Genomic DNA, 20,059 nt, shown 5'->3' with positions numbered 1-20,059 from the left:
GGCCCTGCCTCCCAGCTTCTTCTCTCTGCCCTCACTAAGGCCTGCTGGCCTGCCCGCCTCCCACAACAAGCTCACACCGCTCAACCCCTGCCTCTTCTCCAGAAAGAGGTCCCAGAATCACTTCTCTTCACCTGGATCCATTTGCAAAGACCAGAATCCCATTTAAACAGGCAAGACCCTACAGATGAGGAGCCCTGGCGGCATGAAAGAGAAGTGCTCGGCTGCTCACCGAGAGGTGGCCGCTGGATCTGCTCCCATACGGATGGATGACTGTCTCCCTGGGAATCCTATGGGCCACTGCACTTGCCCCGCAGTATCACTCTGAGTTAGAATGGACTTGACCAAATGGAATGGCACACACCAACAGCAGAGCCTATACAGCGGGCGCTTTCTGAGCTACAACGACCCTTCAAGGTCGTCTGATCCAGGTGGTGCACAATGGAGTGGGACTCACCGTGACCCTGTGGGACAGGGTAGAGCTGCCCCTGTGGATTTCTGAGCCTGGAACTCTTCACAGCAGTAGAAAGCCTCATCGTTCTCCCTCCAAGTGGCTGGTGGTCTCTCACTGCTCACCTTGTGGTTTGCTAGCCAACAAGTCACCACTTCACCTGAAGAGGACAATGATCCTCAAGGGACCAGAGTGGCTTCCAGCTAATAAAGGCGAGGTCTATCCACGGAGCTTCTGTTGCAGGGGTGCACACGTGCAAGTGGGTGGGCGCCAGAAACTAATGTGCGTTTCACCCCGTGACTTTGAATCACAAAACATTTGAAACACACACACATCCAACTCCCCCAGGAAATGGATGGCCTGGGGTGTCCAGCGAGTTGCTGAAGGTCTCACAGCACAGCCCCTGAGCAAGAACTCAGAATGCTCCTGACCCCAACACCAGTGCCCTGCTCAGGGTTTGCACCCAGAGAACAACAGGAAATGGGGCTGGCCGGAGAGCTCAGCCTTAACAGGTCACCCCACCACGCAGAGCTCCCCACTGGGAATGCACACGGATCAGCTGGCCCCCCAACGCTGAGGGAACCCATAAGGATGTTCATTGAGGACGGGCAGGCAGGGAGGTGCTGGGAAACCTCAGCTAGTTTTGCACAAGCAGTCAAGAGTGGCCTTGACTTCCATCTCAAAGCCTTCAAAAGGAATTCTGCAACAGATGGACCCAGAGCTCGGAGGCTCCTTAGCAGAGGGGTGGGGGGGTGGGGTGGGGGGCTCATCTCTCCTGGAGAAAGCGTGGGCCTGGCAGAGATCAGCCTGCAGAGACCCTTCCAGGCCACGCCTGGTGAGTGTCCACCCATTCAGGCTGTGATTACCCTCCTCTCTGGGAGTGACCGTCTGAATTCCAGGGGTCCTGCAGGCAAGCAGGGCTGGTCGTGGGGGTGTTAGGATGAGGTATGGGAAATAAACACATAAACGAATCCACCTCCTTTATTTTAGAGGGGAGCAACTGAGGTTCAGGAGAGGCCAATTCACTTGAGCAAAACCAGTAGGCTAGCTGGTTTCAGAGCCAGGCATGGCTCAAACCCAGTTCTCTAATCTACCCAGGAAGCCACAAGACACGCATATTCAGGGAGGCCTGGGAGCCTGCATTTCCAACAGGTTTTCAGGTGATCCTGAAGCTGCTGGGCCAGACAGCACACTTTGAGTAGCATAACTACACCTGGCGGCAGAGTGGTTACAGGTTGGACTGCTAACCCCAAGAGCAGCAGTGCGAAACCACCAGCCGCTCCATTAGATGGCTTTCTACTCCCTTAAAGAGTTACAGTCTCTGAAACTCACAGGGGCGGTTCTGCCCCGTCCTGTGCGGTTACTATGAGTCAGACTCAAAGGCAGTGAGTTTTCTGAAATGCCCCCTTTAATGATGTCATGGTTCAAGCTCTCTGCTTCAGAATGACAAGCCTACTTATTTAAAACAATAATATAACTTATCGTAACGATCGTTGCGCACTTACACACCAGCCATGTTCCAAACCCTCACCAGCATAATGAGATTTCATCTTCAAAACAACTGCTCGGTAGTTTACAGTCACATCCCTTGTTTACAGTCACATCCCTTATTTACAGTTCAGAAAGCTGAGGCTCAGAGAGGCTAAAAGGCTTGGTCTAAATCACCCAGCTAAGTAAGTAGCAGAACCAAGACTTAAAGTTGGCTCTGTTTGACTCTCCAGCATCCTCCACAGGCACTAACCAAAATGCCAGCAGTTCAAACCCAGTCTGCGTCTGTCAAGGTTACAGCCTGCAGGCTCCATGGGGCAGCTCTGCTCCATCCTATAGGGCTGCGAAGAGTCAGCATCCACGCAACAACAGCGTATCACACCCTCGGCACTCCTTTGGCCAAACGTGTTGCCTGTGGAGCGCTTTGGAGCCTGGTGCTCAAGACCCCTTTCCCTAGGTCCCTGTAGACCCGGAGGGACCTGGTGGTGGAAAGGTTAAGTGCTTGGCTGCCGACCCAGAGCTCGGCCATGCTAAGCCAGCCGGCTGCTCTGCAGGAGAGACGGGGCGGTCTGCTTCTGTGAAAATCACAGCCCACAAATCCCGCTGGGTCGTTCCACTCTGCTGCTTGGGACTGCTGATAACAATGATTTCTGCTCTAACAATACAACGCGCAGGCAGTGGTCACCAACCTGTCTTTGAGAGTCAGCCTGGGGGAGGCATGGAACGAAACACAGCTGGGGCTCGGGGCTGGGTGGGCAACTCCAAACTCCAAGCCGATCTCACCGTCATGCAGTCCATATAGATTCAGGGCGGTCTCCTATGGGTTTCTGAGACCCATTTACGGGAGTAGAAAGCCCAGTCTGTCTCCCTTGGAGCTGCTGGTGGTTTTGAACCACTGACCATGCGGATTGCAGCCCAACGTGTAACCGCTAGGCCACTGACCCATCGTGGCCGACTCTGTGGAAGCCAGGGCCGTGTGCTTCCTCTGAGCCATTTCAGCACGGTAGTCTGAGACACCACCCCAGAAGGCTCCTCAGAGGTTTTCTGGGAAGCAGCTGCACAAAGAAGGCAGTGGTCTTCTAGCCACGGGTTTGCGAGAAACAGAGCCTGTGCCCATCCGTGGCCAGGGGAAGGCTGCCTGCCCGGGGGACGCCTGGAAGAGAGGGCCCGCTCTGTGGCTCCCTAGTCTACTCAAACCCAACTCTGTATTTTGGCCTCACCTTGGTGGTTATCTTGAAAGGACTCGGCTAGACACGGTACAGCTCATGCCACGTCTCACAACACGTGAGCCCGCAGCTGTGAACCAGCCTCATGTACTGGAGGACACGTGTGTTCTCCTTAGGGTTCACTGTCAGAAGCACCGTTAGTGCTCTGTTCAAAGTGCTGTCCTGTCTCCTCCAGAGAAGGAATCATGAAGCTCCAGAAGAGGACTGGGGACAAAGTGGCAGCAGAAGGGAAGTGAAGCCGAGAGGGGGCTGAGCAGTCAGAGGAGGTGGAGAGGCTTTTGGTAAGGAGGGCTATGAAGTCCCTGTGGTAGTTATATCATTTGTTGTCAATTTGAGAGGATTACAGTCTAGCCTGTCAATCTGTGTGGGCATGGCCTTCTCCTGAGGATTCTGGAAATTCCTGTATTTCCTCCTTGGAGGCAGGAGACACTCTCTCTCTCTGCTTACTCTCTGAGAGATGCTCTACTGACAAGACACATGGCATTATGCTAATAGGACCCATGCCTTGAGAACTGGAGGAGCCACGTGGAGACCCCTACCTGTGCCGAGATGCTTTTACTGCCACTGGATCCACATGACGTTGCACCTACTCTCCCGTGATCTTCCTGCATTCGGCATCATTGCATGTATTTTGTGAGTCTGAAGAGGACTTTATAGATTGGTATTGGATATATGGGATAATATCAGACTTATGGACTTGATCTAGGATATTTTCTCAATATTCAACTGCTCTTATATATAAAGCTCTTTCTTATACACATATGAGGCTGTCTATGAATTTGTTTCTCTAGTCTACCCAGGCTAACACACACCCCTTACAGAAATGCTACCTCAGGCAAAGTGGGCTGGTCTATAATAATTCAGGGCAGGCCCAAGGTGCTGAGGTGTATCTGCTCAGAGGCAGAAAAACTCCAGGTTTCAGGGACCGAACGGTCTCACTCTGAATCCAGGCTCTGCCACTTCACGACAGCGACAGGCTCACTGCCATCGAGTCAATACTGACCCTGCAGTGCAGAGCAGAGCTGTTCCCGTGGGTTCCTGAGACCATAAATCTTTATGAAAGTAGAAAGCCTTGTCTTTCTTCCAGGGAGGGGCTGGGGCAGGGCGGGTGGACAGCTGGCCTGTGGTTAGCAGCTCAGCGAGTGATCCACTATGCCGCCAGGGTCTACAAACCGCATTATGTGGGAGAAGTTATTTAATCTTTCAGTGCCTTGAAATGCTCGTCTGTATAGCAGCCCCACCTGAAAGAGCTGTGGAAGTTCATGGGTTAGCAGAGATGCCATATTTAAAACAGTGCTTAGCATCTGTTGAGGGGTTAGTACAGTGGTTCTCGACCTGCCTAATGCCGCAACCTTTTCATACAGTTCCTCATGTTGGGGTGACCCCCAACCATAACATTATTTTTGTTGCTACTTCATCACTGTGATTTTGCTACTGTCATGAATCAGCAACCCCTGGGAAAGAATCGTGTGACTCCCAAGGCTGTCGCGACCCATAGTTGAGAACCACTGGGGTTAGTACATGTAAACAAGACCTTAAAAAAAAAAAAAAAGAAGGCGGGCATAACAGAAGAATCGTCTAGATCCTCAATGGTAGATGTGTGTAATAACGAGGTTTCACACATATGTCCCAAAGCAGCTGAAAGTGGGTACCTACTTTCTTAGGGCACATTCCAGCTCGTTCTTCTCCTCCCGGGCTTCTTGGAGGTGGGAGAAGATCCTGGCCAGGAAGTCCTCAAAGTTGGACAGTAAGTGCGGCTCCTCCTTCCTCAGCTGCAGCCAGAGCTGCTGGACATCACTTTCACTGCAAAAGAAGGAGGACCAGGCTATGCGCTGCGGGAGACAGAGCTTCCCAGGTGTGACAGTGGCCGTCGGGATCAGCCGCATCGTCCTCACCACCAGCACAGTTGTTGTTGGCGGGTGATGTGGAGTCAAACTCAGGATGGTGGGTAGCCACATACATCTGTGAGACTGGTTCCTTCTGGTCCTTTCACCTGTCAGTCATTCCTGGGGGTCACCAGGCCTTGCAGGGTGCAGCATAGTCTCTCCTGTCATGTAAACACCACTCTTGGCTGCACCAGCTCCTGGGTGCCTTCTGGAATTGGGCAAACATGCCATGGATGCAGAGTGGCATGTGGAGGGGTATCTCAGAATGCCAGGGAGAAGAGAGGAGGGCAGGAGCTTCCAGCACGGGAGGACAAGTTCTCTGGCACTAAAAGAGAGAGCCTGTCCCCCCCGGGGGTGATGGTACTCACTCCTGAGAGGTAAAGACATGCCAGCTGATGGACGGTAGGAATCAGCTGTCCCAGAGGGGAGTGGAAGAGACTGTGAAGCACCCCACTGGGGCCTGGCATGGCTGACAGGCACAATGAAAGACGGAGTGAGGCTGAAAGAGAGGGTGCACGCATGGAAGGACCAACAGAGAGTCCGGAGTGGTGGAGGCAGGCAGAGCGGCAAAGACACAGGGTGACACGCACAGAAACAAGCCCACACAGACATGCTGGGCACACATTGGCACAATAAGCAACAGAGACTCACAAGACCGCACTCCTCCCCAAGAGAAGGGACACCGTGCACCCTGTTCTTCCTTCTGGAAAAACTCAACACCCTACAGTGAACGATCAAGTCAGAGAGGAACCCAGTTTGCACCCCATCAAGTCCTAAAACCAGTACATGGAGGATGTCGGAGACAATGAACCCTCAGAATAGAGAACAAACGCCTCTCTACCTGGGCAACACGAACTGCACTGCAGGTGCATCCCTCCTTTGAAGTGATGTTTGGTAATGCCATGCTAGCAATGGCCTTGCCAACAGAGGGGTGTCTGCACTCAGCACCAAAGAGGCCCAGGAGGGAATGAACCCACCTCTGGTTAGTGACCCGGCCATCTCTCCACCCTCCCTGCCTCCGTCCTTCCCTCTCCTTTTCTTCCTCTTGCTATTCTCTCCTTCCACACTCCCATCCAAACACCCACCCTTTCACCTAGACGACATATGCAGCCATATATCCATCCATCCATCCTTCCATCCATCCATGCATCCAACCACTCAGCCACCCACCCACTCATCCAATATGTATTTATTCTTATCTCTTAGAAACAGAATCTTGTAAGGGGAGATCTAGGGGATCTAGGAAAGAAGAGAAGGTATAAGTTCCAGCCAGTCCCCCCAGAACATGTGATGGGCATCCAGTTTATTGTGTAACATGAAATGTAGCCGGCACTAAGAATTCATGGCTAGTGAGGACTTGGTAGACAGGATGATGATCGATTGCTTCCAAAGAAACAAATGTATTATGAAACCAAGGTCCGCCTGGCCAGCCTGGCTCTCACATCTGTCAATTCCCTATTAGTGCATTGGGCTAGCACAGCCCTAAGGTGTGCCGACTCACCTGACTCTCTCCCAAAGCCCCTTGAACTACTTAATCATGACAGCATCACCTCCCCCCAGAGTGCTGCAGAAAGGACAGGTCTTGAGACCCCTGATTAAAAATAAGGCAAAAAAAAACCCCCAAAACCACCCTCACTGCCTTAGAGTCAATGCCAAGTTAGTCATTCTCCTGTGGAGCTGCTTGTGGTTTCAAACTATGGACACTGGGGATCAAGGCCCAATGCATAACCCCTATGCCACCAGGGCACCCAAAATAAGGCAACGCAAAAAAGTCACTGCTATTGAGTTGGGCCAGCTCTATAGGGCAGAGTAGAACTGTCCTGTGAGTTTCTGAGACCGTAACTCTTTACAGGATTAGAACATCTTTCTCCGAAGGAATAGCTGGTGATTTTAAAGTAAGGCAAGACCCATTTCATTTGATAAAATCAGTCAGTCAATTAGACCATGTGGTAGTTAGGTTTATTGTGCCAACCTGGCCAATAGGAACATGTTGGATTAATCAGGTTGCAGTTTGACTGGAGGGCAAAGAGATAAATGGCTCTACAAGTCCCCTACCCCACCCCTTTTCTCTTGCTCTCTGGTGATCGGACCAGCAAGCTTGCTGCTTTAGCTAGTTCTCTGCCTCAACCCCTGTGCTACACTACCCATGAGCCAAGCCAACCCATGGATTGTGTTGCTAGAGCTCGAGCGTCTTCAATACCTACTTCACCACGGTGCTGGTGTGTACATCCCTTGAGCTTGAAGCTGGTGGATCCCATCACCTTGCATTGCTTGAGTTCCAGATCCCATCAAGGCCTGCTTCACTGAGCTTCTGAGCTCCTGACTGTTGCTGACTGACCCTGCTGTCTGCTGCCTGTGGGCAGACTCTGCCTGCCTTGCCTGAGGGAAGACTCCACTATCTGCTTCCTTGACTTTGGACCTAGCAGCCCACACAGCTGGGTCCAAGGGATGCAAAGATGTGGTGGAGATGGTGGTGTTGTGTGACAAAGAGCCCCTGAGGATCCCTCAGGGCATAGCACAGACCCCAGGAGTGTGAGCACTCCTTGGGGAGTAAGGCAGAGCCAGGGGTGTTAAAGCGGACGGACGCACCGCAGGGAGGGAGAGGAACAGAGGGTGGAGCAGTTGGATACGAGCATTTCTCATGGGCCAGGCAGAGACAGAACCCCTCGACCACAAGCAATCCTTGCAAACAGCAGGGCACCCTACAAAAGGTGGGGGGGAGGAATTAGGGGTGGTGGTGGAGCCAGGGTGCTGACAAGTCCCAAGGGCTTAAGGATGGTGGGCGGGCGGAGTGGAGCAGCCAAAAAGGTCCCTCTGAGATGCCATTCCCCCAACTACTGTCCCAACTTACTCTTCCAAAACCTTCTGGGCTCCCAGTCTGTCCATCAGCAGCTGGAACTGGGCCTCCTCGTCCTCCTCCATGTCACCCTGCTCCTCTTCCCCTCTGGACTGATACACCTTCCCTTCCTGGAGCTCAGCCACTGGGTCACTGGCCTCTGCCTGACTCGGATGGCTCTGGCTGAAGAAGAAGTGACCTGGGGAGGCACGGCATGGGGGTGAGTGAGGCAGGACTCCCTCCCCCGGGAAGAGCTGGGTTGTCTCAGTCGCCGAGAATCCTTGCAGGCGCAATCATCCGAGAGAAGTAAAAGGGCAAAGCCCGATAGCCAGAGATCGTTGGACATCATGTTTTGGATTTTGAGTCGAACGCTGTCTTTCGCCCTTCCAGGAGCACACTGTGGGAGAGGCTGGGGCCTGGGAGCTGTGACTGCCATGACAGCACCCCTGAGGGGCTGGCTCCAAGGTCTGGCTCAGAACTCACCTTCTTGTGGTATCTCCCCTAACCAGCAAGACCTTTGCATCCACTACCTTCCACCAGCCTGATCACAATGCGCATCACCACCACCACGGGGGCTGCCATTCCCAAGACAGGATACTCCACAATTTGGGCGACACTTGACCCCTTTTTGCATGTCGAGTGTTGTGCCGGCTCCTCTTTCTCAGTCGATCGAGGATGCTGAGTTTCTGAAAGCTAGGGAAGGGGTCCAAGACCTTTAAGCTGCCTAGTGACATTTGCCTGGGGATCTAGCTGATCACAATTGCCTCTGATCAATGCCCGGCCGGTGTCTGATCTGAAGGTAGATCAGATTCCTCACAGATTACAGTTCTTCTTCCAGCTGGGTGTCTTCAGATGGGCTGATCCACTCAGATCCTGTCAACATTCCTCTGGTGGCTGGGTCCCTCTTGTAGACGCAGGGTGGAAGGACCCGTGCCTCTAGTCTCCCCGCTTTGTCATCTGCTGCTTTCAAGGCTGAACAGCAGAGGTTTGAAAGCCCCTCTCGGGTCCACCAGGCCTTCCCACCAGGGCTCCCTTCACTCCCTCAGCCCTTCTTGGCAGGGAGCTTCCGGTAACCACAGGGCGTGGGCACTAACAGAGATGGGGGGTAAGCCAATGAGCTGCCCTTGGGAAGAGACCCCAAGGATTCACAGCTTGCAAACCTTTGGCTCTGGATCCCTCAAAGCTCATCCTACATGGGCCCCTAGATCTGGAAAGAGCAGGGAGATCCCTTGCACAGCTTTGTGCAGACCCATTATTCGGGACCCCCAGCCTCCATCAGCACTTACTAAATCCAGAAGTAAACTCCTCCGGGGTCAGAAAGCCATTTCCATCAGCATCCAAGGCATCAAACACGTCTTCCAGATCCTCCAGGCTGAGTGGCAGCTCCTTATGGAGCCTCTGAAAGCAACCCAGACAGCACCCGTTAACACCCTGCTGATCGTGGAAGGCTGTCCTGCCCGGAACCCCAGCGCCCTCTGCCCAGTGAACGCCTGCAGCTGAGACCACGCCTATCAAAAGCCAGGAGCAAGATTATGCCTTCTGACCGCTGCACCCCCTTTCTCCTCCTTGGAAGATTGGAACCTCTACTACTTCATGGGTGCCAACTAGTGTGCTAAGCAATTCACTGTGTGTGTGTGTGTGTGTGTGTGTGTGTGTGTGTGTGTGTGTGTGCGCGCACAGACATGTCGATGTAGCTATAATGTATATGGTTTATGCCTAGTCTATATAGACATACTCTCTATATATTTGCATTTAAATCTCATGACAGCCTTTGAGGTTGGCCTTATTACCACCATTTTACGGATAAAGCACAAGGCTACATTACCTGCCCCCATGCCATAGACTTCACTGTGTGCCCCCCGGCCCCCATAAGGATTGTAAACAGTAATCTCTGTGTCTGAAAAGGCCCACCTTGGGTTTTACGTAGATAAATCTGCTGCTGCTAATGGAAAAGTCAGCAGTTCCAACGGACAAGCTTCCCCAGGGAGAAAGCTGGCGATCAGAACCAGACGGGCAGGCCTACTTGGGCCTAGAGGTGCAGGAAGGGTCAGAGCCAACGCTTTGGCCATGGGGCTGGGTTTTTTGTTTGGCTAAGATGCCAGCTGCCTTCTCCCACTTAAGGTGTCAGCGCTCTCCCGGGGTCAACCCTACCTGGGCTTTAAAGGTGGGCTGGACACCGGTCATAAACAAACACTGGACATGTGCCCTGGGCTGACTAGGAGCCAGCAGGGAGGGAAGGGCACCAAGCCAGTCGCTGGGGTGAGCAAACAGTTGCCATGCTGCATCTGTCCCTTCTGGCCTCTGCCACAGGTGTGGTGGTCCCCAGACAAGGCTCGCTTGCAAAGTTGGAGCAAGTGTCCTTTCGTCCCCTCAAAATCTAAGCCCCCAAGTGAAGACTTCCCAAGGGAGCTCATTGCATCCCAGATGGCATGCCCCCTTTCTCCCAGTTGCCCGAGGGGCAAGGGAAGGTCCTGAACAGAATTGCCGGTGTGGAGGGGACTGGCAGCTGAGGGCCGTAAATGCAGGGCTTTGTGGGAAGGGAGGCGTGTACCCACGTGAACATAAACATGAGCTGACAGGTGTGAAGGCCCATAAGGCAACTTAGAAGAACACTTGGCACGGTCCTGTGGTAACCTTCTGGGAGACGATGATGCGTTACAAAGGGGGCAGTTAGGATGATGAGGAAGCCGTTGGAAGAATTAAATGAAATAGGAATGGGTTTTTTAAATGAGAAGAAGAGGACAAGTGTGCGCAAAGATTCTAGATGGGCATCTGCTTAGTATACAGCAGACTCTCTGGCTTACCAACAACCCATCAACCAGATGTCTCAGCCACCACAGAGGGAGAACATGGGTGAGGAGGCTGCCCATTATGCGGGCAAGACGACGATCAGCTTCATGAGGAAGAAAAGGCATCGTCCTGAGGGAGGGTAAGACCCTCGTTCCTTCCCACCTAGAGTCCCCGCCTTCATGCTTCCAGGGTCTCATCCTTCCTCCTGCCCCACCCTCATTCTATGAGGGACCACAGGCTCCATCCCAATGCAGGGGGACCCGGTGCATCCCAGGGGTGAACTGTGCAAGGCCGTGACCTGTCAGAAGTCTACCCCCAGGCCTGTATTCTGAGGGGCTCCTGGGTGGGTGCAAAGTACAACCATCTAATTGTCTGGACCACCCAAGACCTCCTTCCTCAGCCTCTCAGCAAACCACGCTCACGCCACGGCGTTGCTTCCCGGCCCGTGCAGCCCTAGAGGACAGGGCAGAACCAGCCCTGCGGGGTCCTGAACCGTCAGTCTTGACGGGATAGAAAGCCTCCTCTCTCCCTCGGCGGTGGCCGTGAGCAGCAACAGTTGTCAAAGGCTCCCTCAAAGCACGTGGACTCTGGCTTCTCATGTGGCGTGGGGCTCCAGGAGTGGGTCCCGGTGACAGAAATTTGGGGGGACCAAGGACTGAAACAAGGGTGAGCTGAGCCCACTTGCAGGCCCCTGGCTCTCTCCCCCTGAGTCTATCAATGGTCGGTTGGTGATGCTCAAGGAGCAGGAGGAAAGCACCATTGCACAGGTCACAGCCCTGCTCCTTGGCCTCCCCCCTGCCCCCACCTCTGGGTCCAGGTAGAAGTAGAGGTGGGATGTGCCACCCTCTAACTCAGCTCTCCTGTTCTCTCAAAACAGAGAGCTTACACCAAGCCATGAAGCCCCCAGTAGCCCAGGCACACAGTACTCCCCCCAAACTCCGGATGACGTGAGGGATGGAAAGAATCTTTGCTGCTGGGCTTGTTTGTGACTTCTGAGGCCCAGGATTTGTGACTTGTGACTTACGAGGCCCAGGAGTGGCACGGCAGAACTGCTCCGCACGGGTTTCTTGGCTGCCATTCGGGAAACAGGTGACCTATTGCCACTGGGCGGTGTCAAGCCCCCCACTTTGTGGTCACTGCCATCAAGTTGGTTCTGACTCACAGTGACCCTGCGGGCCAGCGAGAACTGCCCCCAGGGAGCTCGTGACTGGAACTCTTTCCAGGTGCAGAAAAGCATTCCCCCCGCTTCTTCCCCTGGGGGGATCGATCTGCTGACCTTTTTGCTAGCAGCCGGGTGCAGAAGCCCAGGCACCACACAGGGGCCTGCCAGGAACTGTGTTAACAGCCAAAGTGGAAAGGCATTAGCCCGGAAGGATGGGCAAATCCCATCCCTGGGAGAAATCCGCTCCGTGGCTTGCTTTTTTTGTAAGGTCAGCGAGCTAAAAGAGGTTTTTCAGATTCATAGGGTTGAAAAGAAATATCAAAAAGAAAAAGACTATTTGGTGATACACGGGCATTCACATTGTGAAGGTCACAGATAAAGTTGGATTGAAACCCAGCCACCCTCCCTCCTTTCCATAGTGTGTGTTGCGATGCTGCACCAGTGGGCAAAGCCTCAGGCTCCAAGTACAGGTGGGATGGATAGCTCTTCCTGGGCAGAACGTATACTATATCTTCTGTCAAAGACGCCACACTACAGGCGAACCCTAATCCTAAGAGACAACTCACTCAGTGCCAGCCAGTTGACTCCGACTTGTATTGACCCGATGGGTCAGAGGAGAACTCTCGATTGGAGTAGAGACCCTCTAGGTAAGGGTAGAACTGCCTCTGTGGGTTTCTGAGACTACAGAAACCTGGGAGTAGAGAATCTCATCTTTCTCCCGCAACCTGAGACAAAGAAAGCCAACCCGTTTGACATTCCAGGTGGGTAGCCCCGTTGGGGCCGCTTACCTGCATATCCCTCCTGGCGATGAAGCCCTTGCCCTCGGCATCACAGGTCTGGAAGAATTCTTGGGCCTTTCTCAGCATGGCCACCTGGCTGGGCATCTGCTCCTGGGTGTCCTTCCACTCTGGGCTGTCCAGGGGACTCCAGGGGGTCTCACTCCCCTTTGGTGCCCGACCAGGTCTCTGGGGTCTGGAGACCACCCTCTTGTTAGGCGTAGCCATCCGGACTTAGGTGTCTTCAAGTCTTTTCAGAACCTGGATGTGGGAGGCAGAAGAGAGAATCAGTGTGGTGGGGATGGAGTGAGGCTGCAGATGGAGGAGAGGGGGCAAGAGGGCGCCAGAGAGCCACACACCAGTGTGCTGGGCCCCGGCCTTTCTTAGCCATCAAGCTCTGGCCAACGGGAGGGTAAGAAAGGGATGGGAAAGCACACACATGCTTCCAGATGGAAGGGAGGAGCCCACAACACCATGTCTCCTAATGTAGACTGACGGACAGACTGACACCACCAGCTCTGATCCTGATAGGCCAGCTGCCACGCTCTGGGCGTACCCCTAGATGCAGGGAATTCCTGGGAGGTGCAACGGGTTGCTGTGCTCAGAGAGGTGCCTCAGAAGAAAGGCCTGGTGACCCGCCTCCCAATAATCCTCCCATGACAGCCCCGTGGGGCACAGCTCTGCGGGGTGGCCTCTCGATGCTATGCTCTGTCCACTCCCTGATTTAATTCCCACCTCTCCCACTGTATATGGGATGTTAAAATGAAGCCCTGGTGGTGCAGGGAGGACCATTTAGGCTACTAACTGCAACGTTGGCAGTTTGAAACCACCAGCCGCCCCCTGGGGAGAAAGAGGAAGCTTTCTACTCCCATAAGGAGTTACCGGTCCAGGAGCCTACAGAGACAGTTCTACCCTGTCTGACCGGGATCCCTTTGAGCCAGAATCAACTCAATGGCCGTTGAGTTTCCCCATAGAAATAAGAGATAATCATCTTTCTGCTACCAGTGAGGAAACTGAAGCTCAGAGAGATTAAGTAACTTGGCCAAGGCCACTCTGAAAGTTAGTGCAAATGTTGAAATGTCAACCCAACTTCAGCTAGCTTGTATTGGGTCCAAATCCCTTCCCGGCCGGACTCCTCTGGGTTTCTGTGGAGAGGGACTTCTTGCTCTCATAAGCATTCTGTCCCATCACTCAGAGGGCCCCTGCTGCAGACCTTGTCTGAGCAGTAAGGGCTGGGTCGAGGTTCCAGCAGGCCCAGGCTTCAAGGAGCTTCCTACTGGACTGGCATCTCTGACTAGGGGATGCCCCAGGCGGACTTCAGGCAACAGAGGCTCATCCATCGCACACCTCCATCAGATCCTTAAAGGCCCTCAGGGGGTGGGTTTCAGATGCATCTTGCTATGTGATGTCAGGCATGCAGAAATCTGGCCTCTCACCTAGCCCCTGCAGTTGCCACTGCTCCAAGCCTCGGTGTCCCCATCTGCTCATCTGCGCAGGGAGAGGCCGGGACCAGCCTGTCTCTACGATCCCTTTGAGCACCAACACTCTGCAAGTCTGTGCAGCTCTCAAACTAAGAAAAGGCTGTCGATGAAAAATTAGATTCATGGGCTAAAAGGAAATCGTGATATCTTTGGCCTTTTTTTTCTTTTCCCATATGGAGATTCTTTCGGAAGGAGACAAGGTCCCAATTCTAGATATCAGTTCATACTTCAGTTTTGTTTTGTTTTGTTTTGTTTTGTTTTTTTAACCTAGCTAAGTCCTACACTGCATTTTGTGGGGAGTCCATATTAGTGAAGAGGGTACACAGTCTCCCGAACCTCAGGTGGGTTTCTGACATTGACATTCTCAGATGCTAGGCCTGGGCCTTGGGCCCTGCTACACTGTGACTGTAGAGCGATTTCAGCCTCCTGTCCACTGCCTGCATGCCCACAGGGCCCAGAGCTGTGCGGCAACCTGCCGGCCTCAGGAATCAGCTCTAAATAACAGAGCCTCCACTAAGCAGACTTCCCTTAGGCTGGTCAGCCCACTCCCACCGCGACTCCCTTGATCAGCTCCTCACTTGGGAAGTGGCCTTTCTCCCCATCCCTACCTGGTGTCACCTGGATGTCACCCAATTGTGTGAACATGGTGAGTCTGCCTCCCCCAGCGGGACTGACTTGAGTGAGAGGCCAGGGCTGTGTCCTTGCAGACGGCTTTGCACATTTCCCAGGGCCTCCGCATGCAGGACTGGGTCTCAGAAGGGCTTCTGGGTGATGCCGTAGCAGTGAGCGTCTCCTCATACACAGCGCGAGCACAGCAGCCTGCTGCCCTCATGGGGCCTGCCCAGGGCGCTGTATGGTCTATGGCCCTATCAGACCCACCCCACTCTCACCTTCTGCTCTCGTGAGATGAGTGCCTATTTTTCGCTGAGTGTTCTCTCTTGCCAGGCCCCTGATGTACTTCATGGTATGAAAAAGCCACCCAAGTAGCTCTCAAAACCCAGCTGGAAAAGCAACCAGCCAACAGGTACTAGTTTTAACCCCTCTTCCCAGCTCAGAACATGGCACACAGTAGGTGCCTACTGATGGTTTACGGAACGGACACCAACATTTTGCTGAATTCTTTATGGGGGGGCCTGGACGTGTCTGTGCTTCGCTCAGCTCGTCTATGCATCGGGCTTGTACTCTCAGAAAGAAGCAGTATCAGAATCAGAGGCACCCTCCTGACTGAAACAACACTCAGACGGAATGTCTTTTTGAAAGTGGGTTCCAAGACCCTGGACATCGTGTAGTATAGGACAGGGGTCCTTGTGTGGGGCTGGGACAGGTATGAGCTGTGTGAGGCCTCTGTAGGATAAGGGTTAGGGAGGCATTTGTTCTCAGGTGTGAAAGCCTATACTATGGTGCCCCGACACGGAGCATAGTGAGGTGCTCAGCACCCAGCAAGAAGTGAGCGATTAGAATCCAACCAGAGATGCCAACGGAGAAAGCCTGGTGATCGGCTTCTGGAAAATGAACAACTGAAAGGCCCAGGAGGGCTGTTGGAGTCCAACAGGAGGGGCCCTGAGCCGGAGCCCACTTGAAACAATGGGTGGCAATGGTGCACCTGCTCCCTGCAGCACCCTGAGCAGGGGAAAAGCAACAGGTTGGAAGGAAACGTTTAGACCAAGATACACGATGGTAACACTAGCCAATAGAGAGCTGCATGTTACTTTGAATATTAGACCAAGTGGATTCTAGTGTACAAAATAGTAATAGGGATAAAGTAATCTCATCATGGGGAAAATAGTCCATTTCTCAAGAGGACATAACAAATGAGACATTTATGCACTTAATAATAAATTTTCAAATTCATGAAGCAAAACCTAATAGAACTGTAAGGGGAAAAATAAACAAATCCACAATCATATGAAAAGATTGCCTCTCAATAACTAATAAAACAAATAGCCATAAAATGTGTAGGTAGGGATACAGAGGTCTTGAATAACCTATCAATTAACTTTACCTGTGAGACATTTGTGGAACACTCTACCCAACAACAGTGGGATGCACTTTCTCTATAAATACACATGCAACATTCACCAAGACAGACCGCATTCTGGGTTATAAAATAAGTCTCAATACATTTAGAAAGACTCAGTAATGCCGAGTGTCTGCTGTATGATCCCTGTTATGTGCCATCAGGCTGGTCCCGACTCACAGCAGCCCGATGCACGACAGAACGGAATGCCCCCGCTCCCGCACCGTCCGCACAATTGTTCTTATGCACGAGCTGCACTATGACCAGAGTGGGACCACATTAGGGACCGAGAACAGTGATGCCGCTGGGAAATCCCCCAATACTTGGAAACTAAACGACATCCTTCTAAATAACCCACACATCACAAAATAAACATTTAAAGGGAAACTTAAAAAGACTTTGAACTCATAGCGATTCCAAAGCAAAGCTAAGAAGATACAGGGAACCTGTTGTTAGGGTCTGACTCGGCGACCCCTGCACACAGAATCGTGTGCCTGCCTGGCCTCTGCCCCACCCTCAGGTCGGTGTGTTTGGGCCCTGCGCAGCCACTGGGTCGGTCCATCTCACTGAGTGCCTGTCTTGTCCCCGCCAACCCTTGGCTTGATCAGGATGGATGAGTCCCTGGAAAAGGACAGCATGTTTGGCAAAGTGGAGGGTCGGAGTGGAAATGGAACAAACGGAGCACAATTAAGCAGGACGCTGACACGTTGTGAGAAATGTGCCTGATGCGACTGAACGATTTGTGTGGAAAACGTTAACTGGGAACTTGCCGGGTACGCGTTCACCAACAACGCCGTGCAACACTGTTTGAAAGAGGAAAAGCCGCCAGCTCCAAATGTTGGATACTGCTAAAGCCGAACTCAGGGAAACATTTAAAGAACTACACATGTGGATTAGAAATAAAGTCTCAAATCCATGACTTCGACTTGCACCTTAGGAAAACAGAAAATGAAGGGAGACGCCGGGCAGTGTAATATAAGATACAATAATAACTTATAAATTATCAAGGGTGCATGGGGGAGAGGGGAGGAGGAAGGGAGGGGGAGGGGGGAAAAGGAAAATGAGCTGATTCCGGGAACCCAAGAGGAAAGCGAATTTTGGGAATAATGAGGGCAACAAATGTATAGATGTGCTTTACACAATTGATCTATGTATTGAGATGAATTGTATGAGCCCCAATAAATTGATTATAAATAAATAAATAAAAAAACAAATGAAAAAGAAAAAAACAAACAGAAAATGATCAAATCAAACCCAAAGTAAGGAGGGGAAAAGGAAATAATAAATATCAGAGCAAAAATCAATGAAAAATAAAAATAATAGAAAAAGTAAAGAACCCAAAAGTTAGTTCTACCTCCAGCAAGATTGATGAGGGGGGAGTAAAGAGAAGATGCAAATGACAATATCAGGAACATGAAAGGTGGCATCTGTAATGATTACAGACACGACAGGCATTAAAATGGATAAGTAAACAGCCCTGTGCCATAAATAGGAAACGTTATATGCGCCAGATAGATCCCTTGAATGCCACTGCATATCGAAGCTCACTCAAGAGAAAACAGAAATGTGAATCACCCAGTATCCATTAGAGTAGAGGAGCTCATAGTCTAAAACCTTCCCAAACAGAAAAGTCTATGCCCTGATGTCCGGAAGAGTTCTATCAAAAACTAAAATCAATGTGTTATAAACTTTTCCAGAAAATTCACAAGTAATGACCTCCTCACATATTTTGTAAGTTCAGCATTATCCTTACGCTAAATTTGGATGATATTATAAGAAAACTACAGACCAATATCCTTCATGGATATTGATGCAAAAATTCTTTATAAATACATTGAATCCAGCAACATATATAAAAAGAATAACATATCCTGACCAGACAATGTTTATCTCAGGTATGCAAGGATGGCTTAATACTCGAAAAATCAATACTGCAACTTATCACAATAACAAATGTTCAAAAGGAAAACCTTATAAGCATCTCAATAGATAGAGAAAAAAAACCATGGTTGGCAAATTCAACATTCCCTCCTGATAAAAGCTCTCAGCAAATTAAAAATAGAAATGAGCTTGCTCAACTTGAAAGGGGGCATCTAACTCCATGGTGGAAGGCCAACTTCTTTTTCTCTTAGATGTAGGGAAAGACAAGAATGTCCTCTGACAGCTACTGAACATTGTGTTGGAGATTTCAGCCAGTGTCCTGGGGTGAGAGGGACAACAGGAGGGAGGGAAGACAGGGCACCTAGATTGGAAAGAAGTAAAATGATATCTATTCCCAAACAATATAACTGTCTGTGTAAAATAGATGATGGAATAAATAAAACGCTACTGGAACAAATAAGTTGGTTTGTCAAAGTTGTAGGAACAGGCTCTAAGCAAAAACATCAATTCTATTTCTATAAACTAGCAACAAACGATTGAAATTGAAATGCCATGAATAATAACATAAAATAGAGATATTAGTGATATATCTGACAACAGATATGTGATATCTAAACATTGAAAGCTATGAACTATTAAGAGACATTAAAGAAAGCCAAATAAATGATGAGACATGTCATGGTCAAGGGCTAGAAGACTGACTATTATCAGATACATCTATAGATTCACCTCAACCTCAAATGAAATCACAGCAAACGTTTTCTTTGTGGAAATGGACAAGCTGATCTAAATTATGTGAAAACGCAAGCACCAAGAATATCCAACCCAACTTTGAAAGGGAAGAACAAACTTGCAGGATTAACACTACCTGATTTCAAGATGACTTTAAAGCTGCAGTAACCGAGGCCATGTGGCATTGGCATAGAAACGGACAACTAACTAAATGAAACAGAGGAGAGAGCCCAGAAATAGATCTGCACACATATGAACAGTGTGTTTTTGACAGAGACGCAAAGACGATTCAAGGGAAAAGGAAAATCTTTCCAGCAAATGGGACAGGGACAATTAGCTATCCATTTACTAAAGAGGAATAAAAGGGAATTTCAATTCAGACTTTGCACCTTATACAAAATTAACTCAAAATAGACCATAGGCTCAGTGTAAAGCCTAAAACTTCTGGAAGAAAACACTGTGGCCACTTAACTGAGACAAAGAGTTCTCAGGTTCAAAAGCAACAACCCAGCTCATTAAAACGAACAAATTTGATAAATTGGATTTCATGGAAATTTAAAACTTTTGCTCTTTGAAAGACACCATTTGGCTAACTAAAAGCAAGTCATAACCCGGGAAAAATATTTGCAAAACAGAAACCTGACTGAATATTTTAATCTGGCGATATAAAGAGCTCTCAGAAAGCTTTTGTACACAAGACAATCAGCGTGATTTTTCAAAACAGCTGAAATATTTGACTAGGCATTTCACCAAGTTAAGTATATAAATGTTAAGCAGTTACAATGAGAAGCTGGTCTACAATCAAAGGAATGAACTATTGATCCAAGCAGCGATGACTTTCAAATGAAAAAGAAGTCAGTTTTGTTTTCTTTTGTTTTTTAGTGCATTTTATATGATTTCCTTTATGGGAAAAACTTTAAAATGAGAACGAATCTATAATGAGAGAAAGCAGATGGGGGAGAGAGGTGAGGTCAGAGGGTGAGGACACTCTGGGGAGGGATAGACGTGTTCAACATCTGGACTGAGATGACATTCCGTGAACATGTGCATGCACATGCACACTCAAAAACTTACCAAATTGTACAGTTTATTGCACATCAATAAAGCCGTTACAGAAGAATAAATCCAGATTGCACATCAAAACCACCCCAGGTCTTGCAAGTCTAGGCCATCCTAGCTCTCCCCCATTTGAGAGTCAACGCTACCCTGTTTCCCCGAAAGTAAGACATCCCCCGAAAATAAGACCTACTTACAGTTCTGCCTCTCCCTGAAATATAAGGCATCCCCCCGAAAATAAGGCCTCCCCAATAATAAGGCCCCGTGAAGCTATCGTAAC

General features: G+C 50.4%; 1 protein-coding gene across 1 annotated transcript in view; it reads right to left on the bottom strand.

Moving 5' to 3' along the window:
• Positions 1–12,840, bottom strand: part of CRACR2A (calcium release activated channel regulator 2A) — an 89,801-nt gene extending 76,961 nt beyond the window's left edge. Inside the window, exons 1-4 of the mRNA XM_004717646.2 lie at positions 12,625–12,840; positions 9,171–9,282; positions 7,900–8,083; positions 4,819–4,965 (exon numbers count right to left, since the gene is read on the bottom strand). Of these exons, the coding sequence (XP_004717703.1) occupies positions 4,819–4,965; positions 7,900–8,083; positions 9,171–9,282; positions 12,625–12,840 (659 nt within the window). The remainder of the gene's footprint in view (positions 1–4,818; positions 4,966–7,899; positions 8,084–9,170; positions 9,283–12,624) is intronic.
• Positions 12,841–20,059: the final 7,219 nt, after the last annotated feature.

The sequence above is a fragment of the Echinops telfairi genome, unplaced genomic scaffold, assembly GCF_000313985.2.
Source record: "Echinops telfairi isolate 266 unplaced genomic scaffold, ASM31398v2 ScPeMD7_7479;HRSCAF=8517, whole genome shotgun sequence".
In the NCBI taxonomy this organism is placed as follows: domain Eukaryota; kingdom Metazoa; phylum Chordata; class Mammalia; order Afrosoricida; family Tenrecidae; genus Echinops; species Echinops telfairi.
The sequence above is the reverse complement of the archived record's forward strand: the minus strand, read 5'-3'. Positions and strand labels throughout refer to the sequence as shown.